Here is a 24,932-nt window from a genome sequence, read left to right on the forward strand (position 1 = left end):
GTCCGTGTGTCCCTGTCCGTCTGTCCGGTCCCGCAGCCCCCAGGGGGGCCGGCAGGGGGCGCGCGCGGGCCGCGCAGCCGGGGGGTGCTGCGGGAACGGGGGGGGCACACGGGGACACACGGACAGACGGACACACGGACAGACGGACACACGGACAGGGGACAGGGAGGAGACAGGGGCAGGGACACACGGACAGACGGACACACGGACAGGGGACAGGGAGGAGACAGGGGCAGGGACACACGGACAGACGGACACACGGACAGGGGACAGGGGACAGGGAGGAGACAGGGGCAGGGACACACGGACAGACGGACACACGGACAGGGACAGGGACACACAGACAGACGGACACACGGACACACGGACAGGGACAGGGAGGAGACAGGGGTAGGGACACACGGACACACGGACAGACGGACAGGGAGAGGGACAGGGAGGAGACAGGGGCAGGGACACACGGACAGACGGACACACGGACAGGGACAGGGACACACAGACAGACGGACACACGGACACACGGACAGGGACAGGGAGGAGACAGGGGCAGGGACACACGGACACACGGACAGACGGACAGGGACAGGGAGGAGACAGGGGCAGGGTCACACCGACAGACGGACACACGGACAGGGGACAGGGGGACATGGGCATACACGGACAGGGGACAGGGAGGGGACACAGGCAGGGACACGGCCAGGGGACACGGAGGGGACATGGACACGGGACAGGGGACACATCACCTTCCCCGGTCCCTCCGCCGCTGTCACCTCCGAACGCCCGGGAAGGGAAGGGAAGGGAAGGGAAGGGAAGGGAAGGGAAGGGAAGGGAAGGGAAGGGAAGGGAAGGGAAGGGAAGGGAAGGGAAGGGAAGGGAAGGGAAGGGAAGGGAAGGGAAGGGAAGGGAAGGGAAGGGAAGGGAAGGGAAGGGAAGGGAAGGGAAGGGAAGAAGAGAAGAACCACAAGGATCATTCAAGTCCAGCACAGAGCCAACAATCCCACCCTGGCAGCTCTCTCCAAACCCTCCTGGAGCTCTGGCAGCCTCGGGGCTGTTCCTGGTGACCTGGGCAGTGCCCAGCACCCTCTGGGGGTAGAACCATTCCTGATATCCATCCTGAGCCTCTGCTGGCACAGCGAGGTGACAGAAACGCCAGGGCAGGGAGCCTGGGCAGTGACAGGAGCTGCACCAACCTCTTCCTTCCTCCCTTGTGCAGTGCTGGGGGCAGCCAGGGCAGAGCCCAGCCCCTGCAGGAACCAGTGCCATGGTGTGAGGAGCACATCTCAGAGTGTTTTCCAACACCTTCACCGTCCCTCAGGCCTCCTGAGGGTGTCCTGCAGCACACCGGGAGCAGCAGGATGCTCTGGGCAGGGTTTTGGTCCCTCTGCCTCCCTGCAGCCCCACACCTGCCTGGGTTGTGCTGTCCCCACACCTGCTGGCCCTGCTGGTGTCACCTGTGTCTCAAACCATCCCCTGTCACCTGCATTTCAGCCCCCTGAGCCGGCCCTGGGCTCCGAGCCCCTGGCACAGGATGAGTTTCACAACCCTGCCTGGTTTGTGTCTCTGTTGCTGTAGATACCAGCAGCTTCTGCCTCGGTGTGTTTGCTTGTTTTTCTCATCTCTGAGCGGCCTCGCAGGCACAAGAACTGTAGCAGCACACAAGTTCAGGGTTTCCAAAGGAAGCTGTGGTCTGAGACATGCAAAGAAATGTCAGTGGTGGAGAGTTACACTTGTGGTTGGTGGCTGTTTATTTGTTTTGCTAAGTAGAAGCAGGTGTCACAGAGAGGGTATTTGGGGAAAGAGGAGAAGGGCTGTGCTTCTCAGAGCGTTGAAAACCTCTCACCAGTGCTAGCTGTTGTTTTCAGACACAGGCAGCACAATGCAGGCAACAGAGAGAAGGATTTTCCTTCAGTCTTTCACAGATTAAAACCTTTCAGCTTTCTCCTTTCATTTTCACTTTGGGTGTTACAACTTGACAACCTTATTATCAGGGACTGCACAGAGGTGACAGTGAAGCAGCGACAGAAACCCCAAATGTGTTCACCAAAACCCCTAAAGGTGCTCAAGGAGAACCATGAGAGGTTGTTAAAATGCCTCAGGGTGCTGCTGCAGGTTTGAATCACAATTTATGCAGGAAACTTTGTGCATTTCAAGGGTTACTCTCTGCCATTGACCGTGGACTATTTTAAAATTTACTGTCTGACAGGGAACTACCAGTGCACTAAAAATTCTTCTCTGGAAAGCTAATGTTTGTGTGCCTTGGCTGCCACTGGTTGCTAGCACGATGCTCAGTGTTTGGGGTGTGCTGAGGCTGCCTGGGTCCAGGAATCTCTGTCTTCATCACCCTTGAACGCTCCCAAATCCAGGCTGGGGAGCGCTCTGGGACCTGCCCAGCGACAGCAGACGAGTCTGGCTGCATCTCAGATATTTCACGATGTTCAGGAGAAAATGCCTTGGATTTAATCCAGGTTATTTACATACTTTCTCTCTCCTTTTTTTTTTTTTTTTTTTTTTAATCAGGTTCACATTTTTAACGGGTGCTTTGCGTGAGAGGTTTAATTTCCTGTGTCAGGATGTTGTTTGTAATTACTGCGACCAGGATTTGGGCAGGTTTCTGTTCTTTAACTTATTTGTAATCCTGTAACCAGGATTTGGGCAGGTTTCTGTTCTTTAATTTATTTGTAATCCTGTAACCAGGATTTGGGCAGGTTTCTGTTCTTTAACTTATTTGTAATTACAGCAACCAGGATTTGGGCAGGTTTCTCTTTTTTAATCTATTGTATTTTATTTATGTAATTACTGCAACCAGTAATTTTATGTAAATAGTATATAAATATTTATTATATAAATAGTATTTATATATTTATATAATATTTATAATAATTATATAATATTATATATTCTAATATCTATTATAATATATTATATATTATATAACAAATATAATATATTTACATAAATTATTTTGCATATTGATATATAAATAATTTATATAACTATAATCTGAATATAATTATTTAAATTATTAAAATCAGGTTCACATTTTTAGTGGGTGCTTTGTGTGAGAGGTTTAATTTCCTGTGTCAGGATGTTGTTTGCAATTACTGTGCCCAGGATTTGGGCAGGTTTCTGTTCTTTACCTTATTTGTAATTCCTGTCACCAGGATTTGGGCAGGTTTCTCTCTTTTAACTTATTTGTAATTCCTGTCACCAGGATTTGGGCAGGTTTCTCTCTTTTAACTTATTTTTAATTCCTGTAGCCAGGATTTGGGCAGGTTTCCATTCTTTACCTTATTTGTAATTCCTGTATTCAGGATTTGGGCAGGTTTCTGTTCTTTACCTTATTTGTAATTCCTGTATTCAGGATTTGGGCAGGTTTCTGTTCTTTACCTTACCTGTAATTCCTGGATTCAGGATTTGGGCAGTTTCTGCCCTTTACCTCTCCCAGGTAGGACATTTCCTGCCCTGTGCTGGCAGATTGTCCCCCCTGTCCCTGGCCCCAGCTCAGGCTGCCAGGGCACATTTCCCACTGTGCACAATTTTCAGGGTAATTTTTGCTCTCAGCTTTTGTCCTCCCTTCCTGCCCTCGCACACTGTGAGCAATTAACTCCTCTAAAACACCTGAATTTTGCTATTAAGAGTCCACACCAGAGCACGTCTAGATGCGTTTTAAAAATCACGCCTTTGAAATGGAACCTCTTATGCATTTTGATATTTACTGCTGTTGTTTCCTTGGTCCACAGAGTAGAATTTGGCAAGGTTTGTGTGCAGTCCCCACTTGCAAACTGAGCAGTTTGGCCTCTCTGCTCTGCCCCAGGGGCTTTGAACCAAGGAGAGCTCACAGGTGGGTCAGAGCGGTGCAAAGAAATAAAATAAATAAAAAATATGAATAAAACCCTTTGAGATGTGACACTGCCTGTGTAGCTCTGGGGATGTCTCCATGAAAACACTTAGTGAGCTAAAGCTTGAAGGGGGTTTGTGTTTAATTTTTTTTGGGTGATCTGGGTTTGGTTATTTGGGTTTGCACCTGGGTTTGCTGTAAGTGCTGATTGGGGGGTTGGATTCAGCTGCTGGGCTCTTTGTGATATTCACAGAATCGCAGAATAATGAGGTTGGAAGGGATCTCTAAGATCATTGAGTCCAACTTTATATTTATATTATATATATTGTATAATATAATATATAATATATAATATATAATATATAATATATAATATATAATATATAATATATAATATATAATATATGATATATAATATATAATATATAATATATAATATATCATATATCATATATTATATATTATATATTATATATTATATATAATATATAATATATTATATATAATATATAATATATAAAATATAATATATTATATAATATATATAACATATTATATATTATATATTATATATCATATATCATATATCATATATTATATATTATATATCATATAATACATAATATATAATGTATTGTGTATTATATATTATATATTATTATATTATACATTATATTATATTATATTATATTATATTATGTTATGTTATGTTATGTTATGTTATGTTATATTATATTATATTATATTATATTATATTATATTATATTATATTATATTATATTATATTATATTATATTATATTATATTATATTATATTATATTATATTATATTATATTATATTATATTATATTATATTATATTATATTATATATTGGCCAAAGCTGGGAAGGGCTCTGACCTCTGTCACTGGAGGCAGCAAAAGGGAGAAGAAACAGCGAAATTCCCTTTGCAGGTACAGTTTGTTTAATATATTTTCAGTCTGTGTGGGGAATTGCAGAGAAGGGGGAGCTGTGCAGGGCCGGTGAGTCTCTGCGAGCCCTGGCTGGGCTGGGAGCAGCTGGCATTGGGCAGAAAAGGGCCAATAAAGAGAGTTTGTCCCCAGTGTCACCCCTGTCACCCTGGTGGGGCCAGCCCTGCAGGGTTTGTGGCCCCGATAGCCCTGGGACAGGGCAGGGCTGTGCCTGCCCGGGGCTGATAAGGCTGATAAGGCTGATAAGGCTGAGGCAGAGCGCTGGGGGTGAGGATGGCGCTGCCCAGGGAGGCTCTGGGGCTGTGCTGGTGCAGGGAGGCTGAGCTGGGGCTGGCAGCACCCGAGGGGAAGGGAGAGATTTCAGGGCAGGCAGGGAGACACCGCCTGTGGAAGGGGATGGCCCTGCTGGGGCTCCTCTCCAAGCTGCTGCTCCCTGCTCCCAATTTCCCAGCGTTGCAGTGCTTGGGAAAGGCTGGCTTGTCCCCCTGCACTGCTTTTGTAGGAGCAGCCGAGGCACATCCCATCCTGCCCCCCCCAGGAATTCATCCTATCCTGTATCCCCGGGGATTCATCCCATCCTGCATCCCCAGGAATTCATCCTTTCCTGTATCCCTGGGGATTCATCCCATCCTGCCCCCCCCAGGAATTCATCCTTTCCTGTATCCCCGGGGATTCATCCCTTCCTGCACCCCCAGGAATTCATCCTTTCCTGTATCCCTGGGGATTCATCCCATCCTGCCCCCCCCAGGAATTCATCCTATCCTGTATCCCCGGGGATTCATCCCTTCCTGCACCCCCAGGAATTCATCCTTTCCTGCATCCACAGAGCTCCATCTCATCCTGTAACCCAAGGGACTCATTCCATCCTGCATTTCCAGGGATTCATCCCATCCTGCACCCACAGAGATTCGTCCTGTCCTGTGTCCACAGGGCTTCATCCCTTCCTGCATCCCCAGGAATTCATCCTATCCTGTATCCCCGGGGATTCATCCCTTCCTGCACCCCCAGGAATTCATCCTTTCCTGCATCCAGAGCCCCATCTCATCCTGTAACCCAAGGGATTCGTTCCATCCTGCATTTCCAGGGATTCATCCCATCCTGCACCCACAGAGATTCGTCCTGTCCTGTGTCCACAGGGCTTCATCCCGTCCTGCACATGGAAATTGAATGGAAATGGTGGGAATGGCAAACCCTTCAGCAGTGCCTGTCCCCTGCCATCCTCAGGTGTAATTTCACAAAAGCCCTTTGCTCTTCACTGCAGAATTTGGGTCTTTGTCTCATTTTGCAACATGTGAAAAATAAAACCACCTGTCCTATCACAGCAGAAGGAAAGAGCCCAGAAGTGTTTAAAACCCCAAATTGTGATAATTTCCCACACTGGTGGGGATTAAAGTGAACCAGAGGGGCAGAGGGGAGCCCCAGCCCTGCTGGAGGAGCACAGGGTGATGCTCTCGCCCCACTTTGCTGCTCCCAGGCTCTTTGGGGTGCCCGGGGCTGCTCCTGTGCCAGCCCCCAGCAGTGGCTGCAGCAGGAGAAGCCTTCACGACATGAATGAAAGCTCTGACAAAGGGAATGAGGGGAGCCATTGTCTCCTTGGCCTTCTCCTCGCGGCGTCTGCGCGTAATGAGACTTTTGGTTATGCTTGTGGCTTCTGTGACAAAGCCGTGATTTAAGGGCTGTCTGCTGCGAGGCAGAGCTGCTCACACGGCCCAAAGTGCTGCTGAGTAATATTTTACCACAAATTGTTGTAACTGGAGCTCGACGACTGCGCTGGGAAGGAGGGGAGGGCTGTGTTTGATTTATTGGATGACTTAGTGCCATGTGCAGAGGGAGCTTTGTGCTGGTGTGGCCATGGATGTGCAAATCCAGCAAGTAAAAGTCCATGGGATGGGGCTGGGGAAGGGAAAACTCTGTGGTTTGCTGCTGCCAGGTCCAGAGGAGGAGGCCTGGACATGCAGGGGGCTGCCAGCCAGCTTTGGGGACCAACAGAGTGTGTGTGTGAACATGGAGTCACAGAATGGAGACATTAAGGTTGGAAAAACTCCAAAATTGAACATAGCCTTTGTTCAAACACCACCTTATCAGCTAAACAGAGCATTGAGTGTCATGTCCTGGTGCTCCTTGGACACCCCCAGGGACTGCAAATCTCCCCTTCCCACGCCTGACCACCCTTTCCAGGGAGAAATCCTTCCTGAATTTCTTCCTGCCTTTTTAGCATCAGGTGTAAACCAGCCCCTCTGGGCTCCCTCAGCCTTCAAACCCAGCCACAATCCAAGGGATGCTTTCTTAAACTTGAGACTTATCCTAAACCCAAGATTTTTCCTAAAACCCAAGGCTTTTCCTAAACCTGAGACTTTTCCTAAACCCAAGACTTTTCCTAAACCCGAAACTTTTCCTAAACCCAAGGCTTTTCCTAAACCTGAGCCTTTTTATAAACCCAAGACTTTTCCTAAACCCAAAGCTTTTCCTAAACCCAAAACATTTCCTAAACCCAAGGCTTTTCCTAAACCAAAGACTTTTCTTAAACCTGAGCCTTTTCCTAAACACAACTTTTCCTAAACCAGAGACTTCCTAAACCCAATACTTTTCCTAAACCCAAGGCTTTTCCCAACCCAAGACTTTTCCTAAACCTGAGCCTTTTTCTAAACCTGAGACTTTTCCTAAACCCAAGACTTTTTTCCTACACCCAGTACTTTTCCTAAACCCAAGACTTTTCCTAAACCTGAAACTTTTCCTAAACATGAAACTTTTCCTAAACCCGAAACTTTTCCTAAACCCAAGACTTTTCCTAAACCTGAAACTTTTCCTAAACCCAAGACTTTTTCCCTACACCCAGTACTTTTCCTAAACCCAAGGCTTTTCCTAAACCTGAAACTTTTCCTAAGCCTGAAACTTTTCCGAAACCCCATACTTTTCCTAAACCCAAAACTCTTCCTAAACCAAATACTGTTCCTAAACCCAACCCTTTTCCTAAACCCAGCCCGTGCAGCATCCTCAGCTGGGGTTTTGAGGAGGAAGGAGGTGAGCAGGGCCGGCTGCAGCCGGGCTTGCATCACTGTGAGAATCCAGGTCATGTTTACTACGGGCAGCTGGAACACGATGATCTCAGGCGGTAACAAGTAACATCTGAGGGGAGTTAAAACATCCCAGCTCTTTTGGAAGCACCTACTTTGCCTTCTTTCCAGGCCCAGTTTGGCCATTTTGCAAAGGATTCGTTTGTCCCCCTCAAGAACCTGGTGTCATCTTGCTGAAATAAGAGAAAAAGGGCAAGAGCTTTCCCCTCCCTTTTAATTTCAAATGGAAAAAATGGGTTTGTCTTTTTTTTTTTTGTTTGGCTGGGATTGTGGGGATTTTTTTTTTTTTGTTTGTTTGTTTGTTAGTTTTGGGGGGGTGTTTTGTTGGGTTTTTTTTGAGTTTTTTTGTGTTTTGGGGTTTTTTATGCGGTTTTGTTTGTTTGTTTGTTTGTTTGTTTTGTTTTGTTGGGGCTTTTTTGTTTTTTTTTTGGGGGGGGGGGTTTAGGGTTTTTTAGTCTTTTGTTCTTGGGGGTTTTTTTTTGTTTTGATTTTTTTTTTTTTTAAGGCCCCAAAATAGCAAACTGCATATAAATATGTATATATGTATACATAAAATGTATATAAATGTATATAAATAACTGGTTTAATAGCCCAGCTTCCTTTCTGCTTCAAGGACAGATACCTATGGTCTGAAGGCTACTGCCCTTGTGTAATTTCCTCTATTTACATTTGGCCAGCGCTGGCCTCATTGACTACAAGAGTTTATACAAGCCCTTTGGAGAGGAATACCAGGGATTGCTGAGGCACGTCCTGCCCACATTCCCCTCTTCGCTGTGCTGCTGAAGAGATGTACAGAGCTGCTGAACAAATATCTCCTTATCCTGTTTTGTTCTTGCTTTAATGCCTTTGTGCCAGCACAAAAGAGAAGGTCACGGGCAATTAATTTAAACCAGGTGGGAAAAATAACTCTTAAAAATCTTTCTGCGCAGGGAGACATCTGATAGTGCTCCAGTTAAATGTGCTTTTATTTTAAATTTACGTGAGCTGTGTGCAGGCTTTGCAATGCCTCTTTTTGGGGGGTTGTTTTGGAGGGAAGTGTTGCAAATAATGTTTGCTCAGTGCTGTAAGCGAGCCAGAGTCGAATTTGGAGGCAGATTATCTTCCCTGGACTTTGGTGCTGGTGTTCCAGCCTGTTTGCATGCAGAATGGAAACAGCCTGTACCTAATGCACATCAGCGTGGTGATGATTCCCTCGGCATTTGCAAACCTAATGCAGGCAGAGGGATTTGGGACGTGGCAGCTCTGCTCCCATTAGGGTTTGGGATGCTGGACAGGGTGAGCAGGGAAAGGCAAATCAATAAATTAGCTTTAAGGGACTGAAAATTGCTCTTTAGCAGGACTAATCTGCTATTTAGTGGCTTTTGGAGGGGGGGGTTAAGTAGATTTTTTATGATACACAAGTTGTTCAGCCTAGCATGGAGAAAGCATTCAGCAATTCATTCAGCCGAATTCAATTTTATCGTTGAGCAAATGATAAAATTATAAATTTTATGATTTATTCAATGATGAAATAATTCCATGATTGCGTGCCCTGTGGGGGAATGCTCCCAAGTGCCACAATTCAGGCACCAGGAGAGGAAAAATCTCCCTCTAAATCAGGGGTGAGGGCTCACAGGAGCACCCCTGAGCTCAGCACCAATAGCAGGGTTGGGTTGGTGCTTTCTGCTCCAGAGAGCTGGGATTGCCCAACCCCAGGGAGAGCCACTCCAGGCTGCAGGAATGGCATGTGACAGCTCCCACTGCAACCCAGCGAGAGGAGGAGAAGAAATTATTTAAAAATAAAAAGGAAAAAAAAAAAAAACACCAAAAAAAAAGGAAAAAGTTTATTGCAAATCTCAGTGTTTTTTAAGAGTATTTCCAGAGTCCGCTTAGTTACAAACAAATCAGTAAATCCTGCTTGTGCTGTGCCCTCACACACACACACTCACCACTCGCTCCCCTGCTCGTGACAGGAACAGACACGGACTGTGAGGTCAGTGACAAACGGAGCGTTTGATCTGGATTGGAAACTTGGTAATTCAAATTAAAAAAAAAGAGAGAGAAAAAAAAAAACAAAAAAAAAAAACCCAAACTAAATACAGTAGAACCTCGCAAATCTGCAGAACAGGGAGCTTCCACACACACGCAAAACCTGCAGGCCTTAATTCCACTTCCAAGCAGTTGTAATAGCAAAGTGCTGTAGTGAGGTCTCATTTCACAAAGACTTCAACAACCTGACGAGGATAGGCTACAGAACATTTACCAAAACGCTTGAAGTATCATAAATTAACAATAAATTAAAGGTACATCGTAATGCAACGTGGCTATTTGTTCACTGATCGGCGATTCACACAACTCTGGTTCTCTGTAGGGATCTTCCAGTCCTGGGTGCAACACAGCGAGGTTCTGCTGGCCGTGATAAAGTGCTGAGGCAGAGGAAGGACACGAGACCGCAGGTCCCGGGCAGTGAGGATGAATTTGCTCCAGCCACTTGGTTGCAAGAGTGCCTGTTGCTTTTTTTATTTATTATTATTTTTCCTTCTTTTTTCTTCTTTTTCTTTTTTTTTTTTTAATTTTTCTTCTTTTTTTTTTTTTTTTTTTTTTTTTGGACATCTAAGACAGAAAAAAAAACCAAACCAAGCACCTTCCCAAAAAAGAGGTTGTTCTTTTTTTTTTCTTTTTTTTTTTTTTTCCTTGTACAGATTGTCCCACATTTCTATGGCTGGTAAAACACAGACAGGTCAGTGTAGCAGTTAATGGATGATGCCACTTCCACTTAAAGTACAGAGAAATGGTGGTTTGGGGTGGATTTTCCCCCCCCCAAACCAGAACAGACTTGTTTGATTTGTCCCCCTGAGTTGCCTAGAGGCGAGAAGATGCATATAGGTGGGGTAAGCAAGCTCGTGTCGCCGTGAGCAGGAACCTCTCCCGTTAATGAACGAGCAGCTCCAGCGCTGCCTTCCATCCTCCCCTTCACGCACAGGCTCCGCTTCACCTCCCACTGAAGTCAGCAGCAAAAACATAAAAGCCCCTTTGGCTGATGTGAGGGCAGAGCTGGGGGGCACAGACAGGGGAAGGGTCTGGGGCTGCAGCAGAGATCCCCTCGTGCACTGTGAGCCAAGGTTGGGGTACATTAAGACATCCAAATCCTCCCTGTGGGGTGGGCTGGTTCCAGCTGAGCCTTTGCCATGGGAAACGAGGCTGGACCTGTAATTCTTTTTGTTTGTTTTGTTTTGTTTTTTTTTCCTTTTAAAATAACTGGGTTACTTACGACTTACCTATTAAAAACAGCTACACTTTATGCTGTAAGAGTAATTTTCCCAACAATTTCACAAGCAATACAAGATAGGCATTAGAGAGGTTGATGTAAAGACAGCTTTCTGTTATTCAGAAGATCATTTTTCCTCTCCGGTTATTTAAGCTAACCTCCTTTTAACAATCTCAGAATAAATTAATAAATACTAGTTAAATTAGAAACAGTACATCAGGTCTGACTATCAACAGAAAACAGTTCTAAGGATCCCAGTTGGGAGAAGAAAAATGATCTTATGAAAAATGTGCAGTAATAACTGGCCATGAAGACACACGGAGCCTTGGATTTCCCAGCATTATGTGACATTCAAGTTAAGATCATTAGCAATGGTTTCTAATTGTCAGCTATCTAGCCTGGCCTCCTCCTCCTCCAAGCTAAAGGGTGAGTCTGTGTCCCTCCAGAAGAAGATTCAGTTGGCTACTGGTGGTGTATGAGATGCTCCAGTTCGTATCACCGGGTCTGTGTGGAATTTGTGGTAGGGGATGGGTGACAGTCAGAGGCTGAGCTGCTTCTGCTGTTGCTGTTGTCAGTATTTATGGATCAGTTGGACCTTTACCTATGCTTGTTATCAGGAAAGCAAGTGTGCATCACATCTTCATGCTAGACAGAAGTTATTCTTATGTGGCTATCCGTATTTTCTATGGAGCTTTCCATTGTTGGTTAAAAAAAATTCTGTCTAATATTAAAAAAAAATAAATTGTTGGTAGCAACTGTTCACATTTAAAATTTCACATTCCCTTTAGAATGGAGTTTTAAAACGTGGAGCAGAGCTGACATTTCCCCCAGCCTTACACTGAGTGCATTAGATGGAGAAGGAACGGGGTTTTTTATACCACGCTGTCAGAGCCTTTTCCTGAATTTTCTGCTTTTCCAATATCCATGTCTATAAAGTCATCTGGCAGTTCTGGTGGTGGCCCTGCCGTGCTCTCCTCCACCTGCTGCTGCTGCTGCTGGTGGCAGAGCCCAGTCTTGCACGGCCTCACCAGGGCCAGGAACACGGCCCCCAGGACCATGCCAGCAGCACAGGAGTAGAAGGCTGAGCTGTAGTTCTTTGTCGTATCCACTAAGACACCTGGAAAATAAACATTTACAGCAGTTAGCCACAGCCCACTCCCCCCCCTGCCCTCCTGTAGGGCTTTAATCTGCATTTTATCTGCGGCCAAAGCTCGGTGACAGTCGGATGCTATGTTAAAAAGCAAACCCCATTGTGTTCTGGGGTACACGGTGTCACCTGCAGCGCTCCCCTAGGCACTGCAGGGATGCTGAGCCCGAGATGCAGCAGGCATCTGTTTGTTCTGCCAGCCCTCACCTTCCTGCAGCGCGTGGCACAGGCACAGCGAGAGGGACTCGCCTCTGCTGCTGCCTGAAGTGGTGCCAGCTCTGGGTTTCTGACAGGATCAGGGGAGCTCTGCAGTATTTCCCTTCCCTCCGAGGTTCCTCAGTGCCTCATCCGTGGGACTCTGCAGAGCTGCATTGCAGTCTCTGGCTCTGGGAGACTCCCAGTAGTGGTTGCAGGGCCTGTGATTAGTGCTGCCAGAGCACCTTCTAGGCAGCGATCAGCACCCACAGCTGTCAAACACCTCCAAAACAAAACCAAGACCAAAGTTTGTTACCTGCAAGGGGTGGTCCAGCCAACCCAGCTAAGCTTTGAATGAAGACATAGACTCCAGCTGCAGAGGACATCCTCTCAATGCCAACCACGTCGTCTTCAGCCAGGAGGGGAATATGTGTGCCCGCCACCGTGCCGAGCATGAACCCAAAATAAACGCTACATATCATCAAGCCCCAGAATCCAGAGGCAAAAGGGAAGGCAACCAAGGCTACAGACAGCAGGATGACACAGATGAGCTCGATGTAGATCTTGCGGATGGGCTTCTTGTTGAGGATCCAGCCTGCAAAAATCCTGCCGAAGACCTCGGCGATGGCCATGGCCGACAGGATGTAGGCAGAGTGGTCCTTGCCGATGCCCAGGCTGCGGCTCAGGGGGATGATGTAGAGGGAGGGAGCGAAGAAGCCCAGGGTTGCAAACAGGCCAAAGAATGCATAACAGATAAAGCTATAGTCTCTCATCACAGAGAAGTCCAGTAGTTTGGTTTTTGGTGCTGGAGGGGTGCTGCTATTGTCAACGGGGTTCTGTCCGTGTTGCTTTGGTTCTTCACTTTTCGGCTCTGCTTTGGTTTTTCCAGGCACGTTGCTGGGTGAGGTAGTTATATCGACTCCTGAGTCTATGGACTCGATTGAGGTGCATGTTTGTTCGTTTTCAAGCATGTACTTTGTCTCTGTGGACTCCTCTGGAGGCTGTGCTTTCACTTCTTCCTGCTCTCTGATGACGATGGGGCGCAGCAGCGAGCCGCAGGCAGTGATGCCCAGCTGCAGCACCCCGACAGAAAGCATGCTGTACCTCCAGCCAATCTGCTCCTTCAGGGCCGTGATTGCTGGGGGAAGAGGAGAAGTGTAACTGGGAAAGCCTGTAGTCACACCAAGGAACTGAATTTACAGCCAGGGAAGGGAGTGGAGATTCCTCACTGGAGGGTTCTGGGTGCCTCTCGAAAAGGCTGAGTAGGGGTCCCTCCACCCTGGGGTGTGGCACCCAAATTCCTCCCCTCTGCTGCAGCAGCCAGAAGCTAAAAGCTGTGGCTTTTACCACCTGCGAGCAGATACCACCCTCTAGATGACCTTTTCTGAGGTCTGGGGACAAAGGGGCTGTTGTTTCCAGTTAAGGAGGGCAAACTCAGCGCTTGAGTGTCCTTCCTCAGCTGCCCCCACCCTGAAACCAGCCAGCAGAGGAAGTCTCTCAGCCCTGCTCAAAGGTGCACGTCACTGCCTAATTACCAGCCCTCCTTTGCACCCAAAGCAGCTTTGCAGCGAGGATTAGCCCAGAGCACACGAGCACAGCACACCACATAAAGCTCCACGGGCAGAGGTGACGGGGCTGTGACGCCTGGGCACAGCTCCCCAAAAGGCTGCAGCTCTTTGGCAGCCCGTGCTGAGCGCAAGCCCAGTAACCTTTAGGAGCAGTTCTGGGCACTGTGTGTTTTTAAATAGCTGAAGTTTCTCGGGCTTATTTTTAGCCCTGCCAGATCTATATAGGGAGCCTGGCGGGCTGCATATCAGCCAGGCATGTCCTGCACTGGCACACGGCACTGGGGGTGCTCAGGGAGTGTCACACCCGTGCCTGGCACTGCTGTCACTCTGCCTGCTGGGTGCCACTCGTGGGCACTGAGTTGGCCTCTGGCTGTTTGCTTGGGGAAAGGATTTGTGCCTTTGGCCCTCCCAGCACGTGGGCACCGTACCTGGTGCGAAGGAGAAGACGGCGAAACATTCCCCTGTGGATGCCACCGCTGTGACCAGCGAGCGCCTTTTGTCAAAATACTGTGATAAAATGGTGACAGTCGGGAGGAAGGAGAGGCAGTATCCCAGGCCTGTGAATAAATGCCAAAAATTGCCATAACAACAAGTAAAGGAGGGGGAAACACCGATGCAAGAACACGTTAAGTCGGCTTTCCCGGCGGTCATTACAGAATCATTTCGGCCAACTCAGCAAGTCACCCTGGAAGAAAATCATTGGGGAAACCAGAATGTTATTTTTTTGTAATTTGGAAGGGGGGAAAGAAAAGAAGAAAAAAAGAAAAAAAGGAGAGCAAAAACCCAAACCAAGAGACCCAGCCTCCCAAACCTGCTAGATAATGCAAATGGACCTCCAGTGGGGTCCACTTTGAGGATCTCATCTGCTTAAAGTATTTGAGCCTCTAGCAACTGTTCCCCTAAGCAAGGCAAGCTCCTGGCCATGGACATGAACAGAACACCCAGGGCAGGCTGGAGAGGGGGAAAAGCATCAGGAGAAGAAACCAGAGACAGAGGCAGCGTTAGAGGATTTGATCCCGGGTGCAGCTTTGCTCAGCTCACCAGCAGCCACCGGTGCCGCTGCACGAGCTCAGGGCCGAGCCCAGGGCGGTGCCCAGGGCGGTGCCCGGGGTGGCACAGGCACAAAGCTGAGCCTGGGGCCCATCCTCGCCGCGGGATCGGCTCGGGAGGGGCAGCAGCACAGGGGACAGGAGGGTGGCTCACCGGAGACGATGCCGATGGTGACGTACATGTGCACCACGCTGCGGGCGAAGGACGCGATGACCATGCCAGCGCTGACCAGCAGCCCCCCGGCCATCACCACCAGCCGGTGGCCGAAGCGGTTGCTCAGGACCGTCGACAGAGGAGCTGCAGAGGGAGAGAGCTGTGGTCAGCACCCACCTCAGCAACTTCACAGCCACCATCTCCTGCAGAGCTCTCCTCATGCTCCTGCCCGGCTTCCCTGAGGTGCCACCTCCCTGCACAGCAGCACAGCATCACCCTGGAGCCACCCTCGTGCTGTCGGGGTGCTGCAGCTGGGCATCACCGCCTGCGGCTCGCTGCTGCGCCCCATCGTCATCAGAGAGCAGGAAGAAGTGAAAGCACAGCCTCCAGGAGTCCACAGAGACAAAGTACATGCTTGAAAACGAACAAACATGCACCTCAATCGAGTCCATAGACTCAGGAGTTGATATAACTACCCTATAACTACCCTATAACAGCTCACAGCGTTTAAGACGTGCTACAAAGTCACCAGAACACACGTGGCAGCCTAGGACAAATCTCCAGCCACATGCCCGGATACCACCGGATTTTAGCAAGGCTCAAGTTATTTTCGCTGCAGAGTTTGGTTTGAAAACTCTGGGTTTTGCCCCTTGCTGGCAGCCTGGGACAAATCTCCAGCCACATGCCCGGATACCACTGGATTTTAGCAAAGCTCAAGTTATTTCTAATCCTTTTCACAGCAGAGTTTGGTTTGAACACTCTGGGTGTTGCCCCTTGCTGGTGGGACCTGAACAACTGGGTCAGGCTCAGTGACATGGACCATGTCCCTGCACCACCCACAGACTCAAAGGGCTCAAAGGGACTGCCAGGCTGAGACAGACATTTCTTGGCATTTGAGGAGCAGCCTCTGAGCTTTATGGCTGTGATTTAATTTATAAGGGAGCCATTAGAGGCACAAAAGTCACAGGTGCCAGGTCCTTGCGTGCTGAGTCAGCAACAGGGCTGCCCCTTGCACCTGGGCCGAGCGCCCGCTCCTCTTACCTGTGAAGGTCTGTACAAACACACATATGGATATTATCCAGGATATCCTGCTGTTGGTTTCGTCAAAGCTGTCCATCAGGTCGTTGAAGAAGACTCCAAAGGATTTTATGATGCCGTATGTCAGGGCTTCCACAACAAAGAACGCAAAGGCGACCGTCCAGCCCCATCCTCCGTCAGGCACTTTAGTATAAACGTTTGCAGAGGTGCATGGCATCTTTACAGCTTTGACCGTCATTTTGGATCTGGGAAAAGAGAGGACAGGCAGCCAGGCATCAGTTGAAGCTGAATTTTGCTGGGAGAGGCACAGCCTGAGAGCTGTAGCACCCCTAAGGCACCGTGAGCCAGACCAAGAGTGGGAGCTGGGCTGGTGTTTCTGCCTCTGTCCCTCCTTGCTGCTGCTGCGCTGTGAGCCCAGCACCAGAAACTCCCAGCTCAGCACCCGGGCTGGCTGTTCCCAGCAGCCAAGCCCGGAGCTGGGAGCTGTCATCTGCCTGTGGTGCAGGGGGGCGGATGGATGCAGTTCGTGAAAGATCCACCGCGGGCTGGTGGAGCCGCAGGAGCACCGGGCACCCATCGTCCCCAGCCTGGCTGGCCCCACAACAGCAGCACAGGGCTGCCCACAACCCAAAATGGGGAGTGGGGACAGCCCCGCTATCGCCAGGTCCCCTGCAGCCCTTGGCACCACTGCCACCCCGCTGGACGGGATCACCCCATAAGATATGGGGTGTCCTCAGCCCTGCCCCGTGTCACCCAGGGGTGAGGGTCCCACGTGGAGCTCCCCATGGAACCCCAGCACTGCACAGGGGGGACAGCACCCCCCCAGTGTCACACACCGGGGGAGGTCACTGTGCTGGGCTCACTGCCACAGCCACACAGCGGGGACAATGTCAGGGTTACAGTCCTGGGCTCTGCCACACCTGCAGAGGGTCCCACTGTGCCGGGGCCAGCACCTCACCTGGGCAGGGGGACAAGGGCCAGGTCACTGCCACACCTGCATGGGGTGGGGGGGAGCACGGGGCCGAGGCCACTGCAGCACCACGCCTGGGCAGGGGGACAGCGACAGGATCACCTGCAGTGGGGGGGTCGGTCCTGGCTCACTGCCACACCTGCAGGGGGGTCTGCTGTGCCACTGTCACCACCACACCTGCACAGGGGACAGTCCTGGGGTTACTGCCACGCCTGTGCAGGGCACAGTGCCGGGGTCACCGCCAAACCTGTGCGGGGGATCACCGTCACACCTGTACAGGGGACAGTGCCGGGGTCACCGCCACACCTGTACAGGGGGACAGATCACTGCCACACCTGTGCAGGGGACAGTGCTGGGGTCACCGCCACACCTGTACAGGGGGACAGATCACCGCCACACCTGTACAGGGGGACAGATCACCGCCACACCTGTGCAGGGGACAGTGCCGGGGTCACCGCCACACCTGTGCAGGGGACAGATCACTGCCACACCTGTGCAGGGGACAGTGCTGGGGTCACCGCCACACCTGTACAGGGGACAGTGCCGGGGTCACCGCCTCACGCGCGCTGCTGGGGACAGTGCCGGGGTCACGGCCCCACCCGCGTGGTGGTGCCAGTGCCGGAGCCAGCCCCGCGGGACACAGCGCGGACCAGCCCCGCCGGTTCCCGGCCGTGCACGGAGCGGTGCCCGCGGTGGCCGCCCCGTCCCGCCCGGACCTGCGGCTCCCCCCGCGCCGCCGCCGTGCCCGGCAGCCACCGGCATTTCCCTCCTCCATTTTAGACTCGGCTCCTCGGCCCCGCGCTCCGAGCCCACCGCGGAACTTGGCCCGGCGCAGCAGGCGAGTGAGTGCACGGGAGCCGGGCCGGGCTGCGAGCCCACGCCGGGGGTCCCCGAGCGGGGCAGGAGGGGGGGTCCCCAAACCCCGCAGCCCCCCGTGCGGTGCCGCATGGCTCCCGGGGGATCCGCTCCGCTCCGCTCCGCCGGGGATGGATGGAGCGAGGCGGGGGCTCCGCATCCCTCCCTGCGCTGCCGCCCGCGCTCGGCTCTGCCGCAGCCGCGCAGGGCGAGGGGCGCGGGCGGGACCCCCGAACTTTGCGGGAAGTGCCGGGAGACCCCCCCCGAGAGATTTCCACCAATTCCTGTGTCACTGCAAGGGGGGGAAAAGCAGATCGGGAGGAAGCACGCTTAGGGAGCAGAAAAAAAAAAAAAATAATGATAAGGGAAGGAAAAACAACCCAGCGAAACCGCAAACCTGGGCGTGTGTTTTGTACATTTAAAGATTAAAAGAAATAATGGTGGTCGGGGGGAAAATTGCAAATGAAGAAGCCGGAGCGCAGGGGCCCGGCGTGGCCCCCCCTTCCCTGCATCACTTTCCCAACATTTCAGCCCTGATTCCTGCATCGCCGGGGCCGCGGGCTAAAAATACAGGGATGCGGGCGAGGGGAGGTGGGGAAGGAAAACGCTGGAAAAAAAACGAAAAAATAACGTTAAAAAGCGCCCCAAAAAAACGGGGAAAAAATTTTTTAAAAAAAGGGAAACAAAGCCCTCCCCCACCCAGCTCCCCCGGAACGGCCGGGCGGGAGCCCCACTCACCCGGTGCTGCGGCGGGGTCAGGGGCTGCCCATGGCCCGGGAGGGCGAGCGGGCGACCCTCGGCGAGGAGGCGGCCCCGCTGCCCGCCGGCCTCCGGCCGCTGCTGCTCCCGCTGCCCGCGGCGGCGGCTGCTGCTGCTCGGTGCTCGCTCGCAGCCCTTTTATACCGGCTGGAGCCGGTCTCCGCCGGCGGCTCCGCAGCGCCCATGTGCGCCGCGCCGGGCCCGGCTCGCCCAGCGGCGGCACCGCGTGTGCGGGAGGGGCGGTGCAGGGGCGGCCCCGCGGGGTCCCGAGCATCCCCGGCGGCTCCCGCGGCACCCTCAGCCCCCACCTGCCCCGCACGGGGCGCTCCGGCAGGTGCGGGGTCCGGGGCATTCCCGGGGTGCGGCGGCCGGAGCCCGCCCAGGGTGCGGGAGCTGGAGCATCCCCGCAATTCGGGGTCCGGAGCATCTCCGGGTGCGGGGTCCGGGGTGTTCCCGGGGTCCAGAGCATCCCCAGGTGCGGGGTCTGGAACATCCCCACGATTCGGAATCCGCATCATCCCTGCAATTCGGGGTCCGGAGCATTCCCGGGGTGCAGGGTCCGGAGCATCCCCGCAATTCGGGGTCCGGAGCACCCCCCGGGTGCGGGGTCTGGAGCATCCCCGCAATTTGGGGTCCGCGTCATCCCCACGATTCGGGGTCCAGAGCATCCCCGGGTGCAGGGTCCTCATCATCCCTGCAATTCGGGGTCTGGAGCGTTCCCGGGGTCCACAGCATCCCCAGGTGCGGGTGGGATGCAGGGAGCACACGCCAGAGCCCCCCTGCCCCCTGTTATTTTTGTCCCCTCCGAGGTTTGGGCGCTGCCCATATTTTCCCTAACGGGGAAATATGCCCCTTGTTTGTATTTTCCAGGACAAAACATCTCCTTTAGTTGTGTTTTTAGGGGAAGCCACTTCCTTTAGTTGCATCTTTAGGGAAAACCTCCTTTCCTTTAGGGAAAATCTTGTTTTCTAGCAATTTTAGGGGGAAATATCTCCCTTGGTTGTGTTTTTAGGGCAAACATTTTCCTTGCTTGAATTTTTAGGGGGAACCATCTCTCGTGGTTGTATTTTTAGGGGAAAACATCTCCCTTATTTGCCTTTTCCCTTTTTTTAGGGAAAACCCCATCCCTTAGTTGTATTTTTATGGAATACATTTCCTTTACTTGCATTCCTAGGGAAAAACATCTCAGTTTCCCTCAGTTAAATTTTTAAGGGGAGATGTCTCTGTCAATTGCATTTTTGGGGAAACATCTCCCTTGCCTGTATTTTTTTTTTGGGAAATCATCTCCTTTACCTGGACTGTCATGGACTTTTAGGGAAAAACATCTCATTTAGTTGCATTTTTTAAGGGAAAAACATGTCCCTTGGTTGAATTATAAGAGGAAAACATGTCCCTTGGTTGAGTTATAAGGGGAAAACATTTCCATTGGTTGCATTTCCTAGGGAAAACCAACTCCTTAGTAGGATTTTTAAGGGAAAACATGTCCTTTATGCAGGAAGCTTAAAAAGTAGGGATTTGTGAGTCGAGCAGAGCAGGAGAGACCAACTCACCACTTACAGGCATGAGGAGGGAAGGAGCAGGGGTTCTGTCATCCTAAAATCACAGAACATCCTGAGCTGGAAGGGATCATTGAGTCCAACGCCTGGCTGTGCACAGACACCCCAAAAATCCCACATTGTCCTCGAGAGGGTTGTCCAAGCTCTCTTGGAGCTCTGGCAGCCTCAGAGCTGCTGCTGCTGCTGCTCTCAGCGTGCTGGGCACTGATGGATTTGGAGCCTTGCACCATTCCTTGTGACTTGTGGGCCACCGGGTTCTGCCCCCTGGAGCCCACCACAGAGTGCTGGGTTAATGTGGAACCTCCTGATCTGGTTCTGATCCCGATCCTTTTTCCTGATCCTGGAAAAAGCAGCCAGGTTCCAATGTCCCTGCCCTGCAAGCGCTGCTGTGTTTGGCTTGGCCACAGCCCCTTCTGCTGCTTTTCCCTTCCTTTTTCCCAACGGGATTGCTGGTGGGACAGCACAGCCAAGGGCAGCAGGTAGCTGGGGCAAAATTCTCCAGATTGCCCAAAATGAGGCAAATTGTTGCGTTTTTTTTTTTTTTTTTTTTTTTTGGGGAACTTTGGGAAATCTGCTGCTGGTTTCTCTCGGCAGTGCTGGCCCAACAGCAAGTGCTGGTGCTCTCAGGGAGGCTTCAGCAGCTCCCCTCCTGAACAAGCTGAAATCCTGCTGAAATCCTTCTGAAATCCACCAGAAATCCACCAGAAATCCGGGTCCTCAGCCATGGGAGGACCCTGTGTGTCCTTGAGAATCTCCCATCTCCCTGTCCCACAGGAAACCCCTTCCTCTGGGGGAGCCTTTGAGGTGCTGTCCTTTACCCCTGCCCTGCCTTTCAGGGGTGCAGATAAAGGGTGAGCACCTTTTATCAGGCCCTGCAGAGCCGAAATCCCGTTATCCAAGCTTTTCCCTGGGAATGGGGCACCCTCCCTGTGCTGAAATTCTTCCTGGTAACGACACTGCAAGTGCTTGTGGGACAACAAAAGAGGTTTGTGCCTCCAGGGCAGAAATAAGAACGCAAATATCTCTGGCATGAAAAACCCCAGAGCGATTTGCTCCTCGGTATTTCTTGTCAGTGCTCTGCATCTGTTCTCTGCCTCACCTTCCCATTCCTTCCCTTTGGGCTCTCCAAGAGCAATAAGGCTCTGGGGAGCCAAGGGGGCTGCAGGGGCCCTGTGGGGGGACAGGGATGGTGGCTGCAGCCTCTCCAGCCCCACTGTAGAACCCTTTTCCCCCCATATTTTTGGGGTAATTTCCCAAATTTCCCAATCTGCTGCTCGGCTTGGTTGGCATCCTTTTCCCTGGCACATCCACCATGGGTCTGTCCTGTGCCTGGCAGTGCTCGCTGTAGGACTTCCACCACCCCAGCAACTCCAGCAGCAGGGCTGGGGTAAAACCCTTTTCCCCCCATATTTTTGGGGGAATTTCCCAATTTGCTGCTTGCCTTGGCTGGGATCCTTTTCCATCCTGGGTCCATCCCATGCCTGGCAGCGCTCACAGCAGGACGTGCCTCTCCATCACCCCAGCAGCTCCAGCAGCAGGGCTGGGGGCTCTATAATCCACAGGGATGGTGGCTACAGCCTCTCCAGCCCCACTGTAAAACCCTTTTTCCCCCCATATTTTTTGGGATTTTCCCTGCTGCTGGCTTGGCTGGGATCCTTTTCCATCCTGGGTCCATCCCATGCCTGGCAGCGCTCACAGCGGGACGTGCCTCTCCATCACCCCAGCAGCTCCAGCAGCAGGGCTGGGGTAAAACCCTTTTCCCCCCATATTTTTGGGGTAATATCCCAAATTCCCTGATTTGCTGCTAGGCTTGGCTGGGATCTTTTTCCCTGGCACATCCACCATGGGTCAGACCCATGCCTGGCAGCGCTCACAGTGGGACGTGCCTCTCCATCACCCCAGCAGCTCCAGCAGCAGGGCTGGGGGCTCTGTAACCCACAGGGAAGCAGAGCAGAGTGCTGGCTGAGGGCATAAATGAGACAAATGAGCCAGGAGCTGGGAAAGAGGGCGGGCTGGGCAGAGAGGGGAGCGCGGGCCCCTGGCCGGGTGGCTCCGGCACTTGCAGCTCATTTATTCTGCCGGGGTTTGCCCAGCCCTGCTCGGCATGTGAAATGTTTTCTCTGAAAGACCCAGCAGTGAGAGGGGTGAAAAACATTCTCCTGTCCCAGGAGCTGGCAGAAATCCTGGTAAATCTGCAGAAGTATGTTTTTGTCGGTGCTGCTTGTTCTGTGAGGAGAACTAGTGTAAACTATGCCAGCAGAAAACCTTTTTTCCTGGAATGAAGTCCTGACTGTGTTCAGAGCATTGTCAGCACGCTTGTGCTGGGAACGGAGCTCTGCTGGTAAACATGTCAGCACCAGGGAGGCCCAAGGGGGCAGACACAGAGCTCCCGCCCCTCTGCCCCATGGGCAGACCCCTCGCCAGGTACCTGCTGTCCTTCTCTGCTCAAATCAAAATCTCTGGAATCCTAAATTGCCCAAAAAAAAAAAAACCAAAAAACCCATAGATTTGTTTTTCTGCCCTGCCATCCATCCCCCCCAGGCTGTGGCTGGACATCCCCCAGTGGGGTCAGCACCATGGGGACGTGTCCCCATCCCACATCCCTCAGCACAGCTGAGCCATCACTCCTGCTTGCCTGCCTCAGTTTCCCTGGCCCCGGCTGGCACAAGGGGTGGCACTGGGAGCTCCTGGGTAACAGCAGGAATTCAGTCTGAATTTCTCATCCTTTGCTGTGTCCTTTTCTCCCTGCTCCTCGTGGTTGGGATGGGGGATCCTGCTGGGACTTTGGGCAGGGTCTCTAGGTGGGTTTGGGCTGGAGATCAGAGCTGGGAGCCCCAGGGTGGGTTGTGAGCCCCAGGGGATGGCAGGAGGGTAACTCGGCACAGCTGGGTGTGCTTCAAAGGGCCGCAGGTTTTTCTGGGCTCCAGCCACTGCTTTGCTCTCCAGGCAGGCGTGAAAATGTGAAAGAATGTGAAAAATGTGAAAATGATCATGCTGGCCCCAAGATTTGTAAACTTTCTGGTTAATGTGTAATAAATACACGACAGATAATGCCAGCACAGTGAGGGTGACCCCTCTGTGGTGCCACTGCCAGGGGTGACATCCCAGGGAGGCATCTACACAGGGACCAGTCCTGCTTGGAGAGGCTTTGGGGCTGTTCTAAACTGGTTTATCTGGTTTGGACTCCTGCAGGCTGCTGTGAGCTGCGTGCCTGGCTTGCAGAAGGCAGGTTCTTTGTTTGTTCAGGGCTGCCCTGGTCCAAGGTGCGTGCTGTGCCACACACCAGGTGTGCCACGTCCAGCTGCCAGCCCTGCTCATCCCCAAGCCGGCGATCCCTCCCTGCCCCTCCTGCGGCTGCAGCCACCTGGGCAGCGTTTCCTGCTTGGCACAGGTGCCACGGCGCTCCTGCCAGCCTGGGGAATCTCTCCTGAGTCATTCTGCTTTTTGCAGAAAGAGCTGAAAGTCAATGGGGATAGCTCTGCGGAGGGGTGCAGGTCCTGGTGCAGGGGGGATCCCAGGGGGCTCCCACCCTGCACGGCCTGAACCAGGAATCTGAGCTGGAAAGGGTCAGGGAGGGCTCAGGGGGCAGAGCTGATGCCAGGGACGGCCTCACACTCATGGATGTGGTCTGGATGTGGGCATCCCACGGGCTGTGTTCCACCTCGCCTTCAAACAGCTCTGGGCATCAGGGATCAGCAAGTTTTGTTTGATGCTAATGCATGAATTTGAGCCCTGAAATACTTTCCCTGTAATTTAGGGAGGAGAGAGTGTCCTTTGAAAATGGTTTGGGTTGTTTTTGTTAGCTGTGTCATCCTGGCATCCCTGCCCAGAGCCAAAGGAGGGGACTGGGGTTTGTGGGTTCGGCTGCTTTGAGGTGGGCTGGGGTTCTCTGTGGGGCTGCAGGTGCAGCTGGGGGAGCCTGGCCCACTCTGGGGGTGCAGGGCAGCCCCTCAGGAGCTGGGTCTGGGTTTGGGAAGGGCGTTTGGAGAGGCTGGGACTTGGCACAGAGAGCAGCTCGGCCTGGGAGGGGCTGGGAGCTGCTGGGTGCCAGTGGAGGTGCCAGAGGGCAGGATTAGCTGGTGCGTCTTCCCAGAAAGCTGAACACCACCTGCCTGAGGAAATCAGCTCAGTTCTGGGGCTTTGTTTTTTCCCAAACCTCAGATCTGGCACAGGGTGATTGATATCCTGCTCTGTGGTGGAGAGAACCAGGCAGGGAACTGGGATGGGGCTGGGATGGGGATGGGAAGGGATTGGGATGGGGTTGGGAAGGGGATGGGATGGGGCTGGGAAGGGGCTAGGGTGGGGTTGGGAAGGGGCTGGGAAGGGGTTGGGATGGGATTGGGATGGGATGGGATTGGGATGAGGTTGGGATGGGGCTGGGATGGGCTGAGGCCTCCCTGCCCACTGTGAGGTCCGTGGCTCAGCTCTGTGCTGTCCCTGGCCCAGCTGGGCTCAGCCCTGGGCAGGGGGTGCTGGACCCAAGCAGAGCTGCTGCTCCTTTCAAGTCCCCA

At 52.0% G+C, this 24,932-nt stretch overlaps 2 protein-coding genes across 5 annotated transcripts in view; one reads left to right on the top strand and one right to left on the bottom strand.

Moving 5' to 3' along the window:
• Positions 1-2,302: 2,302 nt before the first annotated feature.
• ARSG (arylsulfatase G) overlaps positions 2,303-24,932 on the top strand; it is a 47,762-nt gene continuing 25,132 nt past the window's right edge. The window contains exons 1-3 of one of the 3 annotated variants that reach the window (XM_063175665.1): positions 2,303-2,465; positions 3,741-3,841; positions 4,721-4,791. The gene's annotated coding sequence lies outside the window, so the exon portion shown is untranslated. Of the gene's footprint in view, positions 2,466-3,740; positions 3,842-4,720; positions 4,792-17,980; positions 18,094-24,932 lie in introns of those variants that run through there. The other 2 variants (XM_063175667.1, XM_063175666.1) reach the window with 2 other exon arrangements.
• Positions 9,692-18,932, bottom strand: SLC16A6 (solute carrier family 16 member 6). Of its 2 annotated transcripts, XM_063175668.1 has the most exons (6): positions 18,845-18,932; positions 16,285-16,526; positions 15,244-15,387; positions 14,469-14,597; positions 12,789-13,610; positions 9,692-12,247 (listed from the first exon to the last, which is right to left on the bottom strand). In XM_063175668.1, the coding sequence occupies exons 2-6, from the start codon at positions 16,517-16,519 to the stop codon at positions 12,003-12,005; spliced, it is 1,575 nt and encodes a 524-aa protein (XP_063031738.1). In that variant the 5' UTR covers positions 16,520-16,526; positions 18,845-18,932; the 3' UTR covers positions 9,692-12,002. The 2 variants fall into 2 exon arrangements, with proteins under 2 accessions (XP_063031738.1, XP_063031740.1); XM_063175670.1 differs by lacking the exons at positions 16,285-16,526; positions 18,845-18,932 and having other exon boundaries at positions 14,469-14,725; positions 15,244-15,382.

This window comes from Melospiza melodia, chromosome 24 (genome assembly GCF_035770615.1).
Source record: "Melospiza melodia melodia isolate bMelMel2 chromosome 24, bMelMel2.pri, whole genome shotgun sequence".
NCBI lineage: Eukaryota > Metazoa > Chordata > Aves > Passeriformes > Passerellidae > Melospiza > Melospiza melodia.